At 49.3% G+C, this 19744-nt stretch overlaps 1 protein-coding gene across 2 annotated transcripts in view; it reads right to left on the bottom strand.

Moving 5' to 3' along the window:
- Positions 1–19744, bottom strand: part of KCND3 (potassium voltage-gated channel subfamily D member 3) — a gene marked incomplete at both ends in the record, with an annotated part of 100072 nt that overhangs the window by 20729 nt on the left and 59599 nt on the right. For both annotated transcript variants that reach the window (XM_084275895.1, XM_084275896.1), the window contains one exon: positions 4032–4194. In XM_084275895.1, coding sequence (XP_084132021.1) covers positions 4032–4194 — 163 coding nt within the window. The remainder of the gene's footprint in view (positions 1–4031; positions 4195–19744) is intronic.

Raw genomic sequence — 19744 nt, 5'->3', positions numbered from 1 at the left:
AAACGCAGCGTGTCAAAGCTGACTCCCCTGCTCTCTAGCAAATCAATTATTCTAACGGCCCTGTTATTGACAGGCGTGTGGGCTGTCTTTCTCATGGGTATGGTGATGACATACACCAGCATTAAGCGTTCTCATCATCAGTCTTCCCTCTCCATCCTCTCTGCTGACTGCAGTCCTGCTTCCCGTGCCGCGGAGTGACGGCTGGGGCTGGAACAGGCTGTTTCCAACATGCCTCTTATGGAGCAACCAGAAAGATGTTTGTGTCCTTATTCTTCCTGCCTTTTGGCTGAAGCCCCTTTCAAGCATCTCCATAGTTACCTCTCCACCAGCCTGCGGAGTCAGAGCTGCCTGCGTGCAACCACCTCGCAAGTGGCTCTTGGGAATAACCTTCCTCCATCTACTTCCTCTCCTCCACTTCAGCTGAAGAGAGACAGCTTCTTCCCTGCCTCTTCGTTCCTTCCTTCTGCTGATACTGGCTCTGATTGAGTGCTTTGATTTGCCCATCAGGCAATGTGTCCACTCCTCTGCTGTGCCTAACTCATGCCATCTACTCTTCAATATCCTGCCTTACAGCTTTCAGTTCTGTATTATGGTTTTATGGAGGAGCAGCTCTCCAAAATGACTTTTCCCAGGTAGTCCTTTCCTAGCCTAAATCTGGGTCTTTCCTGGAAACTTACAGCCTCAAGGATGAAGTGAGAAGTTTCTTTCAGGGATATCACAGTACTTTGCTTGTTCTCAGAGTCAGAGGCCACCAGACAGCAAGTGAAACGAACAGATTAAGCAGCTCTAGTCCTCAGAGGGGTGTTTACTGCAGGCCTGAAACCAGGCATGGTGATTACTCAAGTTTTACATTTGTGGACGTTGAGCCCCTGTGAAACACACCACTAAAACCATGTTAATCCCTCAGGGATCATCAGCCATCTCAGAACTCTGGCTCATTTGGCAAATCTAGCCATTAAACGATAAACACTTCTCTTTGTTACTGCCTGTGCACAGACAGGGCCTTGGGTTGCAGTATTTGTTCCCCTCTTAAAGACATGGGGTTAAATTTGCCTCCCAGTAGCTGGAGGCTACTCAAGAAGGATCCTTCTTGTGGGACTTTCGACTGTTCTCCAAGCCCAGCAGCCTAAAATGTTCCTTGGGAGAGGGATCTGCCCTTCTGGGGTCGTGTCTGTGTCCAGTCCCTTCAGTGCTGTGCTGCCCTGCTCCTGTGGGAGTGGTACTGGCTTGGGGCTGTATTCCCTACACAAGGAACAGGTTCACTCTTCCTCTTGCTGCCAAAGGAGCAGCGTTTAAGTAGCTGTCGGTAGCTGCCTCTGCTTTCCCTTCCCGGGCTGGGAAGTGGGAGGTGTGGTCCTCACACCAGCACCAGAGCCCTGTCTCCTCTTCAGGCTGTGCATCCCTGCTGCAAGCTGAATGCAGCCAGAGAGACACTCCAGCTCCGAATGACAAAGTCATTCTATTGTCAAGCCTTTTAAGTGTCAAATTCTCCTTTTAAAACCAAAGGCTGTGACATTCACCGAAGAACAGCATCGTTTCAAAGTCAGGAAGGTCTATTCTTAGCCCATCAGTCAAGAGGAGGGGGGAAAAAAAGTCTTTGGGGAAAAAAAAAAAACAATTTTACCAAAATGAACCTTGTCAGAAATGATCAATTCCTCCTCCCTCAGATTGACCTGGCCCTTGCTGCATGCCAGAGGACAGAATTTGATGACACAGCACAATAAATTAAGATTGCCAGATCTCCTTGTAATTAATTCTCTTGCAGTGCAGCTTTGGCAAAGAATAATTTATCTTCAAGGTGATTAAATCACTGGTAGCTTGTTTTTTAGGCTGTTTTAGGCTTTTCTTTTTCCTTTTTAAGGAACAGTTCTCCTCAGTTAGCTGAAGAATAGTTGCTGATGAGTAACAGTCACCTCCCGATGTCTTATTCATGCTATTTAAATACCTCTGCCTGCTAGACCAGAGCCTCCTCAACAGCTAAGACACAAAGTTAAGACTGAACTTCACAACCCTGAGGGACATGGGGGCTGTGCTGCGTTTTCCTGCTCTCTGGAGTGTGGTCCCTCAAAGCCCCACTGCTGTGGAGAGCCCAGGTCTGCTCACAGCTTGACCTTCCCAAACCTCTATGCACCTTTAGGTAGATGTGGGGAGAGAGTTTTAACTGTTACTGGAACTTTCCTGTTCCTGAGGAAGGGATTTGGTTCACTGGAGGATGGTGCTGGAACAAATATGCTATCAAAGCAGCTTCTTAGCATCCCCACGGACATCCTGACCATCTCCAGAGAGACTGTCATTAATGTGCTTCTGTCTCTTTTGTTCTCTTTAGTATTCATGCAGTGATGATCATGTGAAAATTACTCACGCTTCTGACTTGAGAAAACTTTCTTAGCCCAGAAATTCATCCAATATCAAGGGAATTAGAAATTCAAATGGGGGGAAATTATACACTGTGTGTGTCGATACAGCAAACCTTATAAAAGCCACAGTCAATCACAGTGGCATCGAAGGTGGTGGCACATTTCCTTGTCACCAGGGGGATTGCGGTCCAAGAGATGAAGGAAGAGGTGAATCAGAGCAGAGTCCTGTGTGCTGCCTGGTGAGGGAGGCAGCTGCACCCCATGGCACAGACTGGAGTCGCCCCAGAGCTTCTTTGCTTTGCCCTGTGTGGCTGTGCTGGGTTTTTACTTGCCCTGTGTGGTTGTGGTTGTTGACTTGCCCTGCCTGTTCATCTGCTGCCTGGGCTGTGCTGTGAATGGGTCCCAGCTGTTTTCGGGCTGTTTCCAAACAAGAGCTTTCCCTGCAAGTCTCCAGTGAGCTCAGATGGGCTGTTGCAGAGCGTGTCCCTAAACCTCTGTGTGAGCACTTGGGTCCTCCCTCTGCACTGATGCAGAGCACCCTCCTTGCCAGTTCAATCCAGATACCCCACCCTGGGTGCAGCCTCGTGTTAGGCAACCCCTTCACTAAGTGAATGTCCTGGTCCATACCAGTTTCCCACTGTCCACCTGCTGACTGAACAGTGTGGTACAGAGTGGACCATTATGGGATCTTTAGGTGTTCTTAGCTCTATATCCCGTTGCACAACTAACCAGATAAACGACTCTCCCTCCAAAATGCCTCCCCAAATTACTGCAGCTTGTCAGACACACCTAATGCAGGTATGTGTATAGCCCAGCAGTGACTTATGGAGACTGCAGCTCGTTCCTGCACGATTCTCTCTCACTGCTGCTCCCCTGATGTGTTTTGACTGCCAAATTCTGTGGTTTTGTAGGTCTCGTATCTCAGCACTCTGCTGTCAGCTCCCTTAGACACGGGAAGTAGGCACGGCCCAGATGCTTGCCTGGAGCAGAAATAGCACATCTCTCTACTACTGCTCTCCATCAAGTCCCCTGAGTGGTGAATTTCTGGCAGACCGTGTTCCCCGGGGAGAAGAAAACCCCAGACCTTTAGTTTGCGGTTGTTGTAGAAGCCTGATGCTGGTTCGGGTGTAATTTAGCAGAGAGATGATAAATCTCTTCTACTTTGTGAATCAGGAAGCTGCTACTGGTAAAAACTGCTCAGTTTGGGGTATTCAGCAACCCCCTCATGTTTCCAGGGGCTTTTGTGCATCCCCAGTGTTCTGTCTGTGTCCCAGCCTGCAGCGTACGTGTCCTGCAAGCTGCCTGTTGCTGATGGGCGCTTTCAAAACTGCTGGGAGAACAGGAACCAGGCAGCCAGAAAGATAAACAGCTCCAGCTCCTGCTTGAAGGGTTTAGGAGTACAGGTACCTGCTCGCTTCAGAGTGGTGCGTAGCAATAACAGCCTGCGTGGCTCTGGTCTCTAGAGGAGCCAGTACTCAGTGTGTGCAGGGTGCCCGAGTCTTTACGGGCACAGTAGTTACAACCACGTGCAAAGGCAAATGTGGGGAGGTGGGCAGGGGCAGAGGGCTGCCCTGTGAGCGCTCAGGGCTGTCATGGGTGGGGTGACAAGCAGGGGCTGGGGGTTCCCGGTGGGTGCTGAGCTCTGGGAGGGGGTGGCCCCCTGGGCCAGCTTACCTTCTGCGCCCGCCGCTTGTCGGCTCTCTGGTTCTGGTGGTAAATCCGGCTGAAGTTGGACACGATGACTGGGACGGGCAGAGCAATGACCAGCACCCCGCTCAGGGAGCAGATGGAGCCGAAGATCTTCCCAGCAATCGTCTTGGGCACCATGTCACCATAACTAGAGGGGAAGCAGAGAAAGGGAGACCCTTCTTCAGGCAAACAGCAGCGAAAGCCCCCTCGGGTCCCCGAGCGAGCAGCACGTGAGCAGCCAGGCTGGATGCTGGAGCTTAGAAACACAGGGTGCAAGTGGTGATTCCTGTGGTGCCATCATCCCAAGATGATGTCTTTCCCCATGCTTTGGCAGTGAATTAGATATAACCAAAATACATGAATAACCAAAGACATGCCCTCTTGTTGCAGAGTGGATGTGCTGGTCCAGGCAGCCACAGAGCACATTAAATTCACATCCTTGCCTGTTCAGTACCCCCCTCTCCACACAGGTGGGCTCCAACAAACTGAAACTGTACAGCTGCTACCAAGGAGGTTCACAGACTTTCACTCCCTCACACAAACAAGGACCTGTTTATGCTTCTGTCTGGAACCCCAGCAGTTTCCTTGCTATCCATACAGTCAGGAATCTGGGGGTCACTCAAAGTCTGGGTTCAGTAAAGGGTGAATTGTCAGGACTGTGAGACCAGCTGAAAAATACTCAGGCAAACCTCTGATGGGTTTGACCCAGCAATCTTCATTAATGATTGTAATTTGTACATTAAAATATACCAGCAGAGTCTGGGATGGAATAATCCATATTACAAGGATGGCAGATGATGCTGGTTTAGGGGCTGTGGATTCCATGCAACAGGAATTTGCTAGCAGATGGTGTTTGGGATTCCCGTGCTCTTCTTTGGGATGTTCTGGAGCTTGATGCAGCAAATATTGGAGAGGAAGATGATTTACAGTTGAGGCTGTATTTTTACCTTTGATTTATGCGTATGACAAACTAAAAGCTTTTAAGGGAATAGAGTCGAGCTAAGAATAACTTCTGCAGAAGGCAGACACTTCGAAGCCCCCTCTTTATCAGCTGAGCTCTTTCCCTTGTCCAAGAACTTGTTGGTGTGAAGGTCTCTGACCAGAAGCAGAGCTCCTCTCACATAGGCTGCTTGCTCCTGGGGGCCTCACATGCTCTCCCAGGCTGAGTGGCTAGACAGTGTGGCCAAGGTCCTGGGTTAAGGACTGTCATTGCTGGGCTGTCACGCTCTCAAGTCCCAGGAGAGGCTTCATTCAGTCTAAGGGACAGCTTTGTTTTGGTGCAGTCAGGTTTATGGGTTGATTGTTTGGTTTTGTTGGTGTAAATACTGTAGGCTTCACTAGCCAAAGCTTTTCCTGCCTTCACCTGCATACACACACACACACACACACACACACACACCCCCCTCCCCCGAATATTTCAAGTCAGTGAAGCTCTATTTGTGTCTCTGTTAACTCTTTAGCTGGTGCTTTATGTAGAGGTGGTGTAAAAGCTCTTGTGAAGTGACAAGGTTCTGCCTCTTCTAACACTGTTCTAAAAGAAAATCTCTCTCTTTTCTCCTGCCACCTCTTAACACAATAAGGCTGTAAACTAATCGTATGCCTCGAACCTGATCCCAGTGCCCCACAGCACTGGGAGGAGGCCCTTCTGTGCGTCTGTGCAGGGTACAGTAGTGAGCATCTGGCTCACAACCTGTCTTTGTAGAGATTTTCCTTGCACCCAGGCTGAGTGTTACCTCATTACTCAGAACTTCAGAGAAGCAGCTTTAAAACGCCATCAGGAAAGATCAAACTGGCTTGGGGAGCAGAGGACTTTGCTGGGGAGATGGAGAATTTCATTGGCAAAACTATCATGAGAGGTGCTGCTGTGATATGTTTTGCTCAGGCTGGAGCTGGCTGTGTAGGAACCAGACTAAAACCTGTACTGCTTTGGGATCCACCACGGAGTCACATGCAGGGGGACAGAGCAGCTGGGGTCACCCCTCAGGGTTTGCATGACGTGCCTTGCACTCTTGGCTGTGTTCACTGGCCTTTGCCACGTGGGTGATGCTGATGCTCAGCAAGGTCCTTCCCTTTCGGTCTCTCAGTAAAACCCAGTTGGTGCCTCAGCTCCCCATGAAAAACCTGCCTTTGACTTTGACCATGGTGGGGCTCAGAAGGAACTATAAGGTTGCAGTCATCCTGCTCCTGTATTGACATACACAGCTACTGCAATATTAATTGCTGGAGTGACTATTTTTGCCCTGATGCTGCCACGAGGTACTAATGGCCACATGGTGTATTTATAACAGAGAGAGTGCCAAATAATCGCAAATACTGGATTTCAGTTAGTACTAATTGGGCATTTTAAACCCAAAACTTCTTTTCCCCAGCCTGGGATGAGAGAACTCAACTTTCCCATTAATTTGTTTGGTACCAGGCAACTTGTCACCTAAAAAATTTCTGCTACAGAAAGTGTGTTTTAAGTAATTCATCAATAATCTCATTAGAGCAGCAAGAAGATAGAGGAGTTAGGTAATGATTAATATTCAGAGCCTCTAACGGGCTGTTTGAGCCTGTAATGAAACAACAGGAGGCTGCAGATTCAGTAGGATTTTAATGTGACCTCCAGGAACTCATTTCAGCACTCCGCATCTCTGTTCCCGTTTGTGAAGCAGGAATTGGTCAGTCCATCCCTGCCTGCTCGTTAAGCCAGCACTGGGTGCTTGGAGAGCTGCCCCACGCTCTGAACATCCCCAGCACCCAGCAGAGACCCTGAGGTGCTGCTGTGTTACAGTAATAGTGCAAGGCAGCTGCACAGAAACCTGGAGTAAACACTGTCTGCATGTGGCTCTGTTTGTCCAGGGATAATCCTTTGCCTTGGCTAGGTCTGATGTGGAGCATGCCTGGAGATAAACATCTTTGCTGTTGATTCTGTGAGGAATCCAGTTAGATGGCAACAGATCTGGCCCGTTTTTGCCTGCTGGATTCATCGCTGTGGTTCCTGGCTGAGATGGCCCTGCTGCCAGGAGTGTGAAGGTGTGTGCCCTGGGGAAGAGCTGCCCCTGTCACCACAGCCCCTTCCATGCCTGGCTCCTCTACCCTGTGTCTCAAGTGATGTAACTGTGGCTTGTGCCCTGTGTTCTCTGGGGGTCCCTTCAGAGCCCCCTTTCCAGCCAAGGAGACACCACTAGCCTCTTACACAACACGTAATGTTCAAGTAAAGCCTGAGAAGGACAAAGCAGGAAAAAGGTGAAGTAGGAAGTTACTTTTGGGCAGCTGCTGCTTAGGCTGGAGAAGGCTGAATGCAGCATCTGAGTATTTATCCGTTATTGCTGTTCGTATGGGGCCTTCTCTGATCCTGGCTGTAGAAGGGGTCATGTGTCACTCACCCTAATTAGCAGCTATTAACCTTGACAGCATCACGTGGTGCTGTTTTTCTGTCTGTCAGCACAGGGGGTGTTACTGAGCAGAGGTCACCCCTTCCCAGGTCTGCTTTAGCGGCAGAGGGGTCTGGAGGCTGCTTAGCTCCCCAGCTGGAGACAGCAATAAATAAGGTGCTGAACAGCTCATCAAATGGCTCGTGCTAAAAATAGACTCTCAGCAGCATCTCTGATGATCCTGTCCCTCTGCACAACACTCGCAGCCCGAGGAATAGGGAGTTGCTGTTGGGAAGCTGGAAGACCCTGGGGTGTGGAGGTGCTACAGCAAGAACAGCTCCATGGGGACAGGGAAACGGCTTTCCAGGGGATGCTCCTTCCCAGCAGCTGTTTTATGTGCCTGGGGAGGGGCTTCTGGCTCATAAACTGCTATTGTTGCATCGCTGGGGTCTCTGGGTTTCTCTGGCTGCAGAGGAGCTACGAGCACCATGGGGAATAGATAAACCTGTACACCAACACCTGCTACCAGCATGAGTTGGGTCTTTGGGCAGAGCATTGAGTCCAACCCTCCTGTTCCCAGTGCCAGAGCCCAGCCCCACAGCACAGTGGGGTGGGTAGTGTGGGCACAGGCATCCCTGTCCCTGAGATCTGGTAAGGTCAAGTGTGTGATAAGGGGACAGCTGGCTCAGGGAGAGAATGGTCAGTGGAGGGAGGTGCTTTTCATACTCACTACCTGTAAGCTGTCGTGGGATGTCCCCTGCCTGGTGGCACACAGCAGCCTGGGAGAGCTGCAGCATCTTGTGGAGGGTGGAAGCAGAACCAAGGCAGCTTCCAGTGATTTGTGTTCCTGCCTCACGCTGGTATTAGCAGCTCAGAGAGCTGCTTTATCTCTCTAACCTCTTGCCCAGCACGGCAGAGTCAAAAGCAGATTTGGCTCCAGCCTGTAAGCTGCTGCTTTTAGAACAATAAGGACAGAATAATAACATTATCTACCCTACAAAAGAGTATGATTTTGAAAGCCTTTTGCATAAAAGAGATAGAAGAAAGCATGGAATTAGCATGTAGCTTTCCAGGTGCAGGGGATCCTTTTTTTTTCTTTCTACTGTAGGTAAATGGCTGTGCAATGTTTTGACTTGCACAAAGGAGAAAAACCATCTGAAATGCAGCTTGAATGCCTCAGTGGCACTGCAGGACTGCCTGTGCTGTGCTTGACAGCTCCTGTCCCTCTGTTTCATAGGTACCAGTCCAATGTAATCATGGTAATGCTGCTTTGAACCTCCAGTGAAATAATGATCGTGTCACTTCCAATGATCCAACGAAAACAAAAGCAAATATTACTCATTCTGCTCTTGTTTTGCACATGAGGAAGGAACAGGGAATTAACAGCTCTGGTGTGGGGGCTGGGGACAGCCAGAGCTCTGGTTTAGGGTTTGATTCATGCTTCCTCTGCCATGTTAGCTGCTTCACCAGCCTGCTGGAATTACCCCAGCAAAGCTCCCAGCTCCCCTGTACTGGTTCCCTGGGCTTTATCCTGCCCCTTTCTCCCACCTCCAGGTACACAAAGGTGCTGCTGCCTTTTCCAGCAGAGTCATAGGAACTTTGACATGAGGTTTATTCAATTCCCTTCTACCAAAAGGTGGGAGGAGGGTTCTGGGGCTACCAGGGCAGTGATCATGTCCCAAGGACTGAATACAGACCCAATGATGGAGAGCTCCTCAAGTCTGAAAGCTGCCTCTGTCCTGGGCTTGTTTCATGGCCTCAGGAAAGATGGGTCCACTCCCTACTGGATCTTTCCATGCCTTTAGGGGAGATGAAGGTAATTTCAGAGCTGCCCCAGACAGGTGGTGTGAGGATTCACCAGTTCCTGCTGCTACAGTGTTTTGAAAATACAGGAGAAGGTTGTTAAGAGTCTGGCAGCCACGGGCTGGGTAACCCGTGTCCATAAGGACAGGCTGGTGTGTTATGTCAGGTTTTTAAATGCACTAATCCCAGGAGGAACAGGCTGCACTGAGTGCCTGAGGAACCAGACACATGGGGATGCTGGTGGTGCCTTCTGAAGGAGCGTGCTGTGAACAGAGCTGTGAGGGATGTGAGGGCAGGGGCTCAGTGAACAGGCTGTGGAGTGGCAAGCTCCAACAGCAAATCAGCTGCAGCCAGGGAAGTCCAGAGCCCATTTCATGCTAGGTTTCTTCTACATTAAATACACTTATTTTCTGCCTTGTTTTGAGCTGTGCAGCTCCCCAGCTGGGTGTTCAGCTTCTGCAGTATCTGGCTTGGTTTTACACTACTGTTTTCTCTCTCCCTGGCATATTGTATTTGTGTTTCATGGATGCTCTCATCCTCCCTAGATACTCTGCTGAGATTACATCCATCAGCCAAGCTGCAAGGGATGAGTGTGTAGATGCCTATCAGTGCTAGCAGCAGCTTATCTTCAGCACTCAGATTTGGTTTGGGCTTTTTAAAGCTGTGGTCAGCAGCTATTTAGCAGGGATTTTCCAGGTAATGTTGCCTTTTGATTTCCTTGATGAAGCCATCTGTGTTACTGAGCTCCTATAGTAAGAGGACTGGGAGCTGTATCTGAAATCCTGAAGAAAGGCAGGATGCTGTTAGGTCCTTTTCCCACGCTGCCAGAAGTGAACGTGCCATGGAATGGGGAGGCAGCACACTGAAAACTGAGGGGGGATTGATGTACCTCGTGGGAACTCCCTGATTCAGGGGGCTGTGGGGAGTGTGGAAGAGGCCCGTGGAGGGGACCAGTCAGATGTGTCCCTGCTAACACAGACCCTGTAGTTCCATAACCTGGGATGAAAAAGATCACCAGGAGATGCACATTCTGCTGCCTCTCTAACACTGGGGATTTGAGAGAGTGGAGGGTGATGGCTGTTCCCCCAGGACTTGGATACTGGGAAGCTGTTCTTCCTGGGTAGCCTGCACCAACCCTCCCCAAAACCACACAAAAGGAGTAGAAGGCTGTAGCCTGCTCGTTCCTGTACATGTACAAGAAAGGTGACCTAGCTGAAGGTCTCTGAGAGCAACTGGTGGTGTAAATACTCCTCACAACAAGAGCAGGTGCTGCCTGAAGGGACAGGGCTGCTTGTGTAGCCTTGGGAACAAACCGAGCAGGTTATTTAATACTCTGAGGGTTGAGAACACGTAATATATGCACACACTGGTTCCATTTATCCTTCCTGGCTTGGATCAACTCCTCAGCCTGTAGGCAGTTAAAACAGATGGTCTGAATTTGGGTAACATTCAGACCTTGAGTTGAAGCTAAAAATGGAATTTCATTGGCAAGGAAAGTAGGTCAGAAAGCTAAAGCCCCTAGTCCTAAAATGATGAAAGGCTTCTAATCAAGTGTTCTCCATTACCATTCATTAAAAACCAGGGGAGGAAATATTATTAGAGACCTTTGAGAAAGGGATTACAATGGGGGTGTGAGCACCCTGCTCCTGCAAGGGGACTGTGTGCTTGCAGACCTGTTCTGGTGTGAGATGGGGTGACCAAGAACGTCGCTTCCCAAAGTCCTGCGGGTCGGACTGGAGCCCCAGTGTGATGGGAACAGCTTTCTTCATGGGGATGTCAGCAGCTCCATCTCCTCCTTCAGATGTGGGAGAGCTGGGTGGAGCCTCTCCACATCTCCTCTGTTAATACCTTCCCACTGATAATCCTTTCCACACTAATGCTCTCACCCACCTGACTCAGGTTCTGTAATTTCATCCCCTCTGCTTTGTACCGTATCTGTGGCTGCCAGTCAGGGATTTCTTGGCTCTTCAGCCTTTTCAGATGTGTGGCAACTGCTGGAGATCTTTCCTCATGGCAGCTGACAGGGATTATCCAAAGCAAATGGGGAACCTGCACCAGTTAACACACTTCACGTTGTTTCAGCCCCTGCTGAATATTAAGGGCATCCTTAATTCCTGGTGCTGGAAAGATGACAACAGGCCTGGTCAAATAGTTTTGTGGAAATGGTGCCAAGGTGAATGTTTGTTCTTTCCATTGGCAAACCCAAGGTGATACACTGCCATTACTCCTCTCCTTTTCCCCACTGATTGCTGCTCAAAACGACATTGTCCAAAGGGGGAACTGGTTGTATTCCAGCTCTGCCAGCAAGAGCCTCTCTGGAGACAGCCAGAGCCCTCCTGTGTGCCATCCCTTGAGGGCAGGTGGGGATGGTTGGCCTGGATTCTTGGCAGGATGCTTGTTTGGTAAACAGCAAAGGTCCTTGGGTCCTGTTTTGCTCCCTGTGCTGTGCTGCAGAGTTGGAGACCCACAGTAGTGGGACCTGGGCTGGTGTCTAAAGCTGCCCCTTGCTCAGAGCAGGTCAGCGGAACAGGAAGGTGTGTTTGTGTTCATGAGGAGTTACCACTTAGCCCTTCAGCTCCATCACCAGCAGGGGAGGAGCAGCTCACTGGTTTGCTCTGCCAGGATTTGTTGCCACACACAGCCCCAAAAGAAGGTCATCACCTGCTGTGTATCCCCATGTCGTGGGGCTGCTATTTCCAAGGACTCATGTTTCCCTGGTAATTGAAGCTCTTCACCCTGAACCTGACAGCAGGTCCTTTTTCAGTCAATATTTAATTTAATTGAAATTCTAATGTGGGCACTGAGACTCAAATGTGTTTATAGGAATCAGCCCTTGTGGTGGTATGGGGCAGCCCCCACCCATGGCTTCTCTTTGCCCCTTAAAGCTGTGGCACAGGCACCCAGGGCAATGAGGCACCCAGGGCAAGGAGGCACCTGGCTCTGATCTTTGGTTTCTTGCTGTTAACCTGGGCACAGGCTGCTCCCTGCACAGTGACCTCCATCCTGATGCTGGGGGCTCTGGCCTGACACTGTGGGATTATCACGTGCTTAAGGAAGTTGCTGGACATGGTTGCTGATCAGTTTGTGATTCAGGATTGTTACATCTGCCTGTAAATGGACAGGGTCTGTTTATCCCATAGGGAGCACCCAGCAGCTGAAATGAGGCTGGTTAAAGTGGCCAAGCAGGTCTGCAGCCTCCTGCCAAGCCAGCCCTTCATCTCAGCCTTCCTCACTGGGACCCAAACCAATATCCTCAACCTCCTGGTTTCCTACAGCCATAAACCATCAGCAGTACTCAGGAAATACCAGGAAAAAGTCCTGAGTATTATTGTCCATCTGACCATCATCCCATAGAGGCATCTGGCACGTTCACAGCTGAGAGCTGCTCAATAATACCCACTTTTAAAAAGTGTTTGTTTTAATGGAAAATAAAATGTCCCAGATTAAGGCATTATTTATTTCTAGCTGCATAGGCTAAAGGCCTTTTAAATTACTTCATTATTAATTCAGGAAGAGTCCTCACATTGCTCAGAGTGCAAACCTTCTACAATTACCAGATAGCAGAATCCATTCTTTTAGCACCTTCAAGCACCCTGTACCAGGAATCTTTTTGGGCAAGCACACAGGCTGGAGAGGGCAGGCAGTGCACTGAGCAATTAGACTTTTCACCTAACAGCAGGGTTGAAGGCTCCCTGCCCTGTCTTAAATCCTTAACTGTGGTGTCAGCTTAAAGGAAATGCTGGGTTTCTGCTTTCATTTCATCCTCATCTCTTTCTTTTCTGTCTTTTTAAGCAGCTTGAGCGTCCATGCTGAGCCATGTCACACTCAAAATGATACACATACTGTGCATTTTAATGAGCTGCTAACACTGATTATACAAAAAGCAATCTCAGAAATATTTACTGAGGGCTCTTTAAAAATAAGAGTCTATGGGGAATTAATTAGCTTTTTAACAATTGGCTTTTTGAAAGCCTCGGATTGTGGAAAAGTTGGGCTTGGGAGCAGTTTCACAGGGGTGGAAGCGAGCAGGAGAGTAAGTTGTAGTGGAGTGTTACACATCCAGGGATCTCTGTACTGGTCGGATGGCGCAGGGGGAGCTGTGTGGATAATCAGCTCACACCCCAAAGCTTTCTGAGGGGAGCACTGTGCAGCACCCGGGTGCTCTGGAAGGTTTCTAGAGCCCTTCCACAGGGACAGAGCTGTTGGGAGTCTGGCTAGTGCCCTTTGCCCTGCCAATGGCCACAGATTTAAGAAGTCTGCTCTGCCTGAGCCACAGAACCAGGGAGTGGCTGTGGTCAGAAGGGCCCTCAGAGCACCAGCACCCAGTGCAGGATGCTCCAGCATCTCCGCTGGCAGCACTTCCCAGGCCCTTGCAGTAAAAGAGGTGAACGCTCCCAGGCTGGAGCCTGTTCTGTGTGCAGTGTTCTCCTTGCTGTGGCCTCTGAAGCTCTGCAACCCTGTGGGGTGCCCGTGCTTTAGCACGGGGCACAGCGCTTCCTCCCTGCTCCTGTCAAATGGCTCTTTGGTTGATTGGAAGAGTAAAGCTGTTTTAACTTCATCATCTCCTTAGAAGCCTGATTCCTTTAATTATATTTAAGCACCTGAGCTCCTCTTTAAATAATAGTTTGAAATATTTTAGGTTTAAGAATAGCTATAATTCTGTAAATTTGCATAGAATTACCTTTCCTGATCAAAAGCTCCATTCCAACAGTCTGGCAATTATGATCCAACAGTGAAGTGCACAGAGCAGGTTGGGTGTGTTGGAATGAGAAACACAGCACAAGGGAAAGGTGTATCTCATGCTTAAGAAATAATGTGAGTTATGGTTCTTTCTCCATCCTGTCATCTCCAGCCATAAAACATAGACCCTAATAAACACAATTTTTCTTTTTTAAGTAGTGATGTAGGAAACTCCCTCTGTTCAGGATAGGGGCAAGTTGCATGCGAATTCCAGTAGGTTTAGACCTGATCAATGCTTTGTTTTCCTGCAGATGCTTTCCAGGGGCTGGTTGTTACCTAAATACACACTTGTGTCCCTTCCCAGAGGACATGATCTAGTAGTGCTGTGTTTGTCACCAGATAGTGAGACAAACGGATACCATATCTGGGTACGAGTTTACCCAGGTCAGGCACATGTTGCAAGTGAAGGCGTTTCAGTGGTAGGAAGAGTCACTCAACCGTGTTGCAGAGCACTTAGAAGCTCTGCAGAACCTGTTTTGGTGCTGCTGCTGGAGTCCTGAAACGCACCGAGGCCAAACCCCAGGCTGGGAGGCACTCTGGGAAGTCCAGTGGGGAAGCGGCCCATGGAGGGGGGCTGGTTGTGCACAGGGTATTACTGATGTGAGGGGGTTGAAAGGAGATGTCCTTGTCACCTTTCTGTAGTCGTATCGCGGGCGGCGTAAGGCCGTGCTGCGGGGCGGGAAGGCCGTGCTGCGGGGTGGGAAGGCCGCACAGGTTTCTGGGCCTCTCCTGGAGAGCACGAGCTCTGAGGAACAGGGCAGAGTGTGTCTGTAGTGCTGGCTGCCTCTGCCTTTGCTCCTGGGCAAAGCGGGATCAGGGTACTAGTCATGCTGGCAACTGGGCTCCCAGCCCCTGACCCGCCCCACCTGTGAGCAGGATGGGAACTGGCAGAGGGTTAGATTTACAGAGGTAATTGGGCTCGTAAGAGGGATTCCTGAAGCACTGGTGCAAGCCTAATGCTGTTTGCATCTTTACACACCTGAGTAATTCCCTAAACTGGGCTGGACACGATGGGGGACTCTGGAATCTGCTCTGATTTCAGACAGTGTCTGGCAACCTGGCTGGGAGGAACAGGTCTGTGTGGCAGCAGGGGCACAGGCTGAGCTTTAAACACCATGAAAATTTGGGAGATCAAACCCAGAACCCATTCCTGGCTCTGCTAACCAGTGCTGGGGTGTTTCCTCTGCAATGCAGAAGACTGTCACTTGGCGTGGGCATGCTTTGTTCTACCTTGGGTTAGAGACTCTAATGATTTCTTCTCTACGCCCCCCCTCCTTTTTAATGGTCTTGTTTAAATAAATATTAATGCCTGGGCTGCGAGCAGGTGTGAAGCAGGGCTCTGGGAAGGCTGCAGAACCATTACAGTGTCCCTATCAATCATACTCGTGTGTGCTCCTGGGATGTGAAGAGCACCTGTGGCTGGGGAGCTACAGACTTTGCTACAAGCCCAGTGACTTCAGCCCTCCTTGCTTGGAGCTCTGCCCCTTCTGGCTTTTTTCCTATGAAGAGACTGATTTTTTTTTTTTTTTTTGGAAGCCTTGAAATAACATTTTCCCCCTCATTTTGTGGCTCTGTATAGCAGAGAATAAAAATAAATAATAAAAGCCCAAGAATTACCTGTGCTGCTCTGTGAACCTACTTAGTGTGGGACAGCAAAAGGTTGTCACACGAGTGAAAAGAAATAGGTTTTTCTGGTACCAGGCCCTCTTTTGCATCCTTTTATCTTCTGTCTATGGTGCCTTGTTAAAGAAGTGGTGAGCTTCAAACACCTCCCTGCACACAGAGTGTGTTCTGCGGAGTGTGTGACAGGTGAGTTGGTGACTCTTTGCTTCCCTTCCTGCATGGCTTTTTCCTGATGGAAGGGCAATGCCCTGGTCCCTTGATCCTGTCCTGCTCCTCAGAGTGTGGCCAGCATAAAGGCCCAGCAGCATCTGCCAGACTGGCTGTGAGGACTCGCTCTGGGGGGCTCGGGATGGTCTCCCAGTTTCACGCGGTGCAGCCTGTGGGCTCCTCTGCACACGTGTGTGTGTGTGTTTGTGTGTGGTGCTGGTTCCAAAGCAGCGTATGGACCTGTCACAACTTGGGCTGTCACTCTCTGGCCATCGTTGCAGCTGTGGGGGATGCAGCAGTGTGCAGCCTGCCTGGCTGGCCTGGTGCAGGTGGTCCTGCCGAGGATGCCCATGGGTACTTTGCCTGTTCTTTGGCTGGGGGGCAGCTTAGGGACCTGCAAGCTGCTTCCCTGGGCAGAGAGGAAACGCAGCGTCCCTTCCAGTGATGTTGGGAGCCTTTGGCCACCTGGAAGTGGTGATCTCTGAGCCCCTTCCTCTTCGCCATCCCTCACTGCTTGGCCCCCTTACTCGGGGGCTCAAGCTCGGATCCCTCTTTATCTGCATTTTAAAGGCTCTGCCCCCTTCGTTCCTCTAAGCATGTGTTAATATTAATAACACATAGATAATTTTTTCTGAGTAAGAAATCAAATTCACCTACATGCTGCCAGATCTACGCCTCCAGGGAAGTGTTCTGAGTCTGGAGCTGGCTGAATAATTCTATTCTATTTCAGACTCCTCTTGCTTCAAAGACAGACTAAAGGAGCAGGCTAGCAAATACCAGTTTCTCTTGAAACGCTCTGGATTTATGTTAAGGAAAGAAAATAATCTGAACCATAAACTTTTAACTGGGAGCAGCAAAAGCGGCTTGAAAGCATAGGCTTGTTTGTGCATAGCTCAATTTCCCTTGTCTGTTTTTGATTAAAAAGGCTGCGGATTTAACGTGATTTTTCTTCCAAATAGAAAGAAAAACAAGAAGAAAAATAGCCCTGCATGAAACTCCTGGTTATTCTCTTCACCCATGGAGTATTTTATCATTCTGAGCAAAAATTAACTGGAGTTGTCGAAGTTTGCCAGTGATTGATAGTGTCACCTTAAATGTTACTAGTCAAAACTTGTTTTCTCCTGTTTCCCTCCTCCGGAATTCAGGTAGGCAGGTTGCCAACGGGTGAAATTTCCTTCTGTGCAGTCTGGAGTCAGCAGCACCAGCCATGGTGTCACTCTGAACATCACGTTGGATTAGGCAGTGGGGATACGTTTCCCAGCGCCTGTCGCTCCCCACAGCAGAGCCGCTCGCTGGGTTGGTGTGGAGCAGGGCAGGGGACCACACACTCCTCTGTCCCTTTGCCTCCAGAGATCACAGAATCACAGGGGTTGGAAGGGACCCCAAGAGCTCATTGGGTTCAAAATGCTGGGCTTGTCTTCACATGTGGGTTGTGTTCTTCTGGAGCTGCAGGAAAGCTCCGTTCCACATGGAACTGGGAGAGGTGTTGGCCCATGGATGATTCAGGGTGAATGATGCTAAACTCCCAAACCCTGGTGTGGAGCTCCTGCTCATCCCACCCAGCCACAGCTCTCCCAAGAAAAACTCTTGCTTGCCTGTGTGTAGGCATTACAGGCAGCCTGCCTGGCTGTAGCTGGCTTAGCTCTGAGCATCCCAGTTGTGTTCCAGTGTGTTCACCACATTAAATCTCATGCCTGGTGTTCTCCTCCTCTGGTAACGCTCAGAAAGTTGATTTTGACCTTTTGCCCTCATAAATGTGTTTCTCCCAGATGACAAAGCAGACAGCTGGTGATGAAAATTAACTCAGTAATAAAAATAATTAGTGCACAAAGGGACGATCACCAAATCAAATCCTGCTCCTTTTCCCGGAGTGTGTGTGAGTATGAAGCATGTTATAAGAGTAAATCATCCCTGCTCTGCACCCTGGGGTGAAGCTGGGAGACTGTTCTTGTCTCTGTAGATCCTTGGGTCCTTCTCTGTATGTTTTATGCATTTTAGCAGCCAGATCTTAAAGTGTGTTTCAGGGAAGGCTGAGTTTTCCAGCCCGTTTGCTGCCATCACTGTTACACACAGAAATTACCATTTTGTGATTTCCACCAGTAAATCTTTTCTCCAGCCCTAGCCCCTCTGCCTGGCTCTTCCCATCACAGGTAAATTCACAGCTTCTCTGTCAGCAGGTTTTATTTTCTAATTTCCTTTCTGTCTTAGAAGATTTTTCTCCATTAGTTGCACAATCTGAGGCTCAAACCATCATCTGTTACTTCATTCCCGTGCCCGCTGTGAAGAAGCCTCTTTCCTTCCAGCTCAGTACAGGTAGGCAGGACGCATCGTGTTTCCCCTCAGCCCTTCTTTTCCCTGGGAGATGACAGGCAGATGCCTGGGGAAAAGTGAGCGTTCCTGCATGTGCCACTTGTGATAACTTTTTCTTCCCGTTGCTGCCTGTGCATCTCAAAGTCAAGCTTTTCCCTGCAGGAATGACGCTCTGAATGCTGAGTCTGAGTCGATGCTTTCATAAAAACACTTGGCTGTGAATTCATTCTCTGGCAATTACTGATTCACCATCCTTCCTCCAGGTACCAGCCTCTGCTGATAACATTATTTGAGTTTCTCTAAGGGAGTGGTACGCAGCAGGCTCCTTTCCCAAGGTGATTTTGGAATAAACAAGCTCACAGAACCGAGCCAAAACAAAACACAAACCCCTGATACAAAGAACTGGGCCCCTAGATCTGCAGAGTGTGTCTTTCCTCTTGCCCTTCCCGTGGTGAAAGGAGGGGTGTCAGCACTTGAATGCCCCGTGGTACGTTGGTACAATTTCACACCTCTTCTGCCCAGTGCTGGATCAAAAATATCTTAAGTATCTCACATCTGAGCATTTCTTAGGGCAATGAACCTTTGCTTTCTTCTGAGGAAGGTGGGCAGGAGGAACAGAGGGCATCCTTCCCTGGCTGCTGAGCTGATGAAGTTCAGAGTAGCTGTAGTATAGGAAGTGTGGGCTTTTTTTTAGTGTTACTTTAAATCCAGTGAAGCAAACTGAAAAGCAGTGCAGTCAAAGCTGTGCAATTAAAGTAGGGCTGTAGGAGCATGGCTGAGCGGAGATGTGGGTATGATAAGCCCAATAAGCAGTATATCTGGGTAAAAATCTGTACAAACCAATGCTTAAGCTTTGCATTTGTTCCCTGTGTGCTGCTGCAGACCCAAGGTGAACAGGAACCAGAATTCCTTGAATCTCAGTTTTCATCCCAGGGCATTTCAGGCGTGCAGCTCTGCAGAGCCTCCCTGGCAGCAGCAGCTGGAGGGTTGGATCGCTGGCTGCAGTGGTGCAGCCCCAGTCACACTGGCCACCTCTGAGCTCTGCTGTGGGAGCTGCTGCAGGAACTCAGCTGTGCATCCCCTGAAAACAGAGGTGAAACCTCCCTGCCTTTCAGTGACAGCATGATAGGCATCACACTACCCCAGGAGAATGATGTGAGAAGTCTATATGACTCCCCAGAGCTCACGTACACCCTTCTGGGGCCAGGGCAGGTCGGTTCAGGGCTTCCAGCCTGCTTTGGGTTTGTGTGTATGAGCTGGTAAGGCTTTGTGATAGTGATTTCATTTATTTGGTATAATTGTGTGCTTTGAACAGGAAAACATCCTGGTCCTTGTCTTTTCTCTGTCCTAAGTCACATCTGTAACACGACAGCCCAAGTTCCTTGCCTTCCTAATGAAAAAGGCTGCTTGAGCACTAAGCCCCAGTAATCCAGTTTGTTTTTGTAACAGTAAATATGATGTGAGGATATGCACAGCTTGTGCTCGATGTAAGGAGTGAGATCGCTGCAGTGTTCCTAAATCCTTTTATTTTAAGATTTATTTATTTGATAAACTTTACAAGTTTGTCCTTGGTTTGTCATCCCAGCCTGGGCGTTATCCCAAAGCTGGCATCCCCTCACTACTACAGCAGTTTGAACTTCCTTCTGCCTGGTGGTTTGT

Source organism: Gallinula chloropus (genome assembly GCF_964237585.1).
Source record: "Gallinula chloropus genome assembly, chromosome: 27".
Classification (NCBI taxonomy): Eukaryota; Metazoa; Chordata; class Aves; order Gruiformes; family Rallidae; genus Gallinula; species Gallinula chloropus.
Note: the sequence above shows the minus strand (reverse complement) of the source record. Positions and strands in the feature narration are given on the sequence as shown.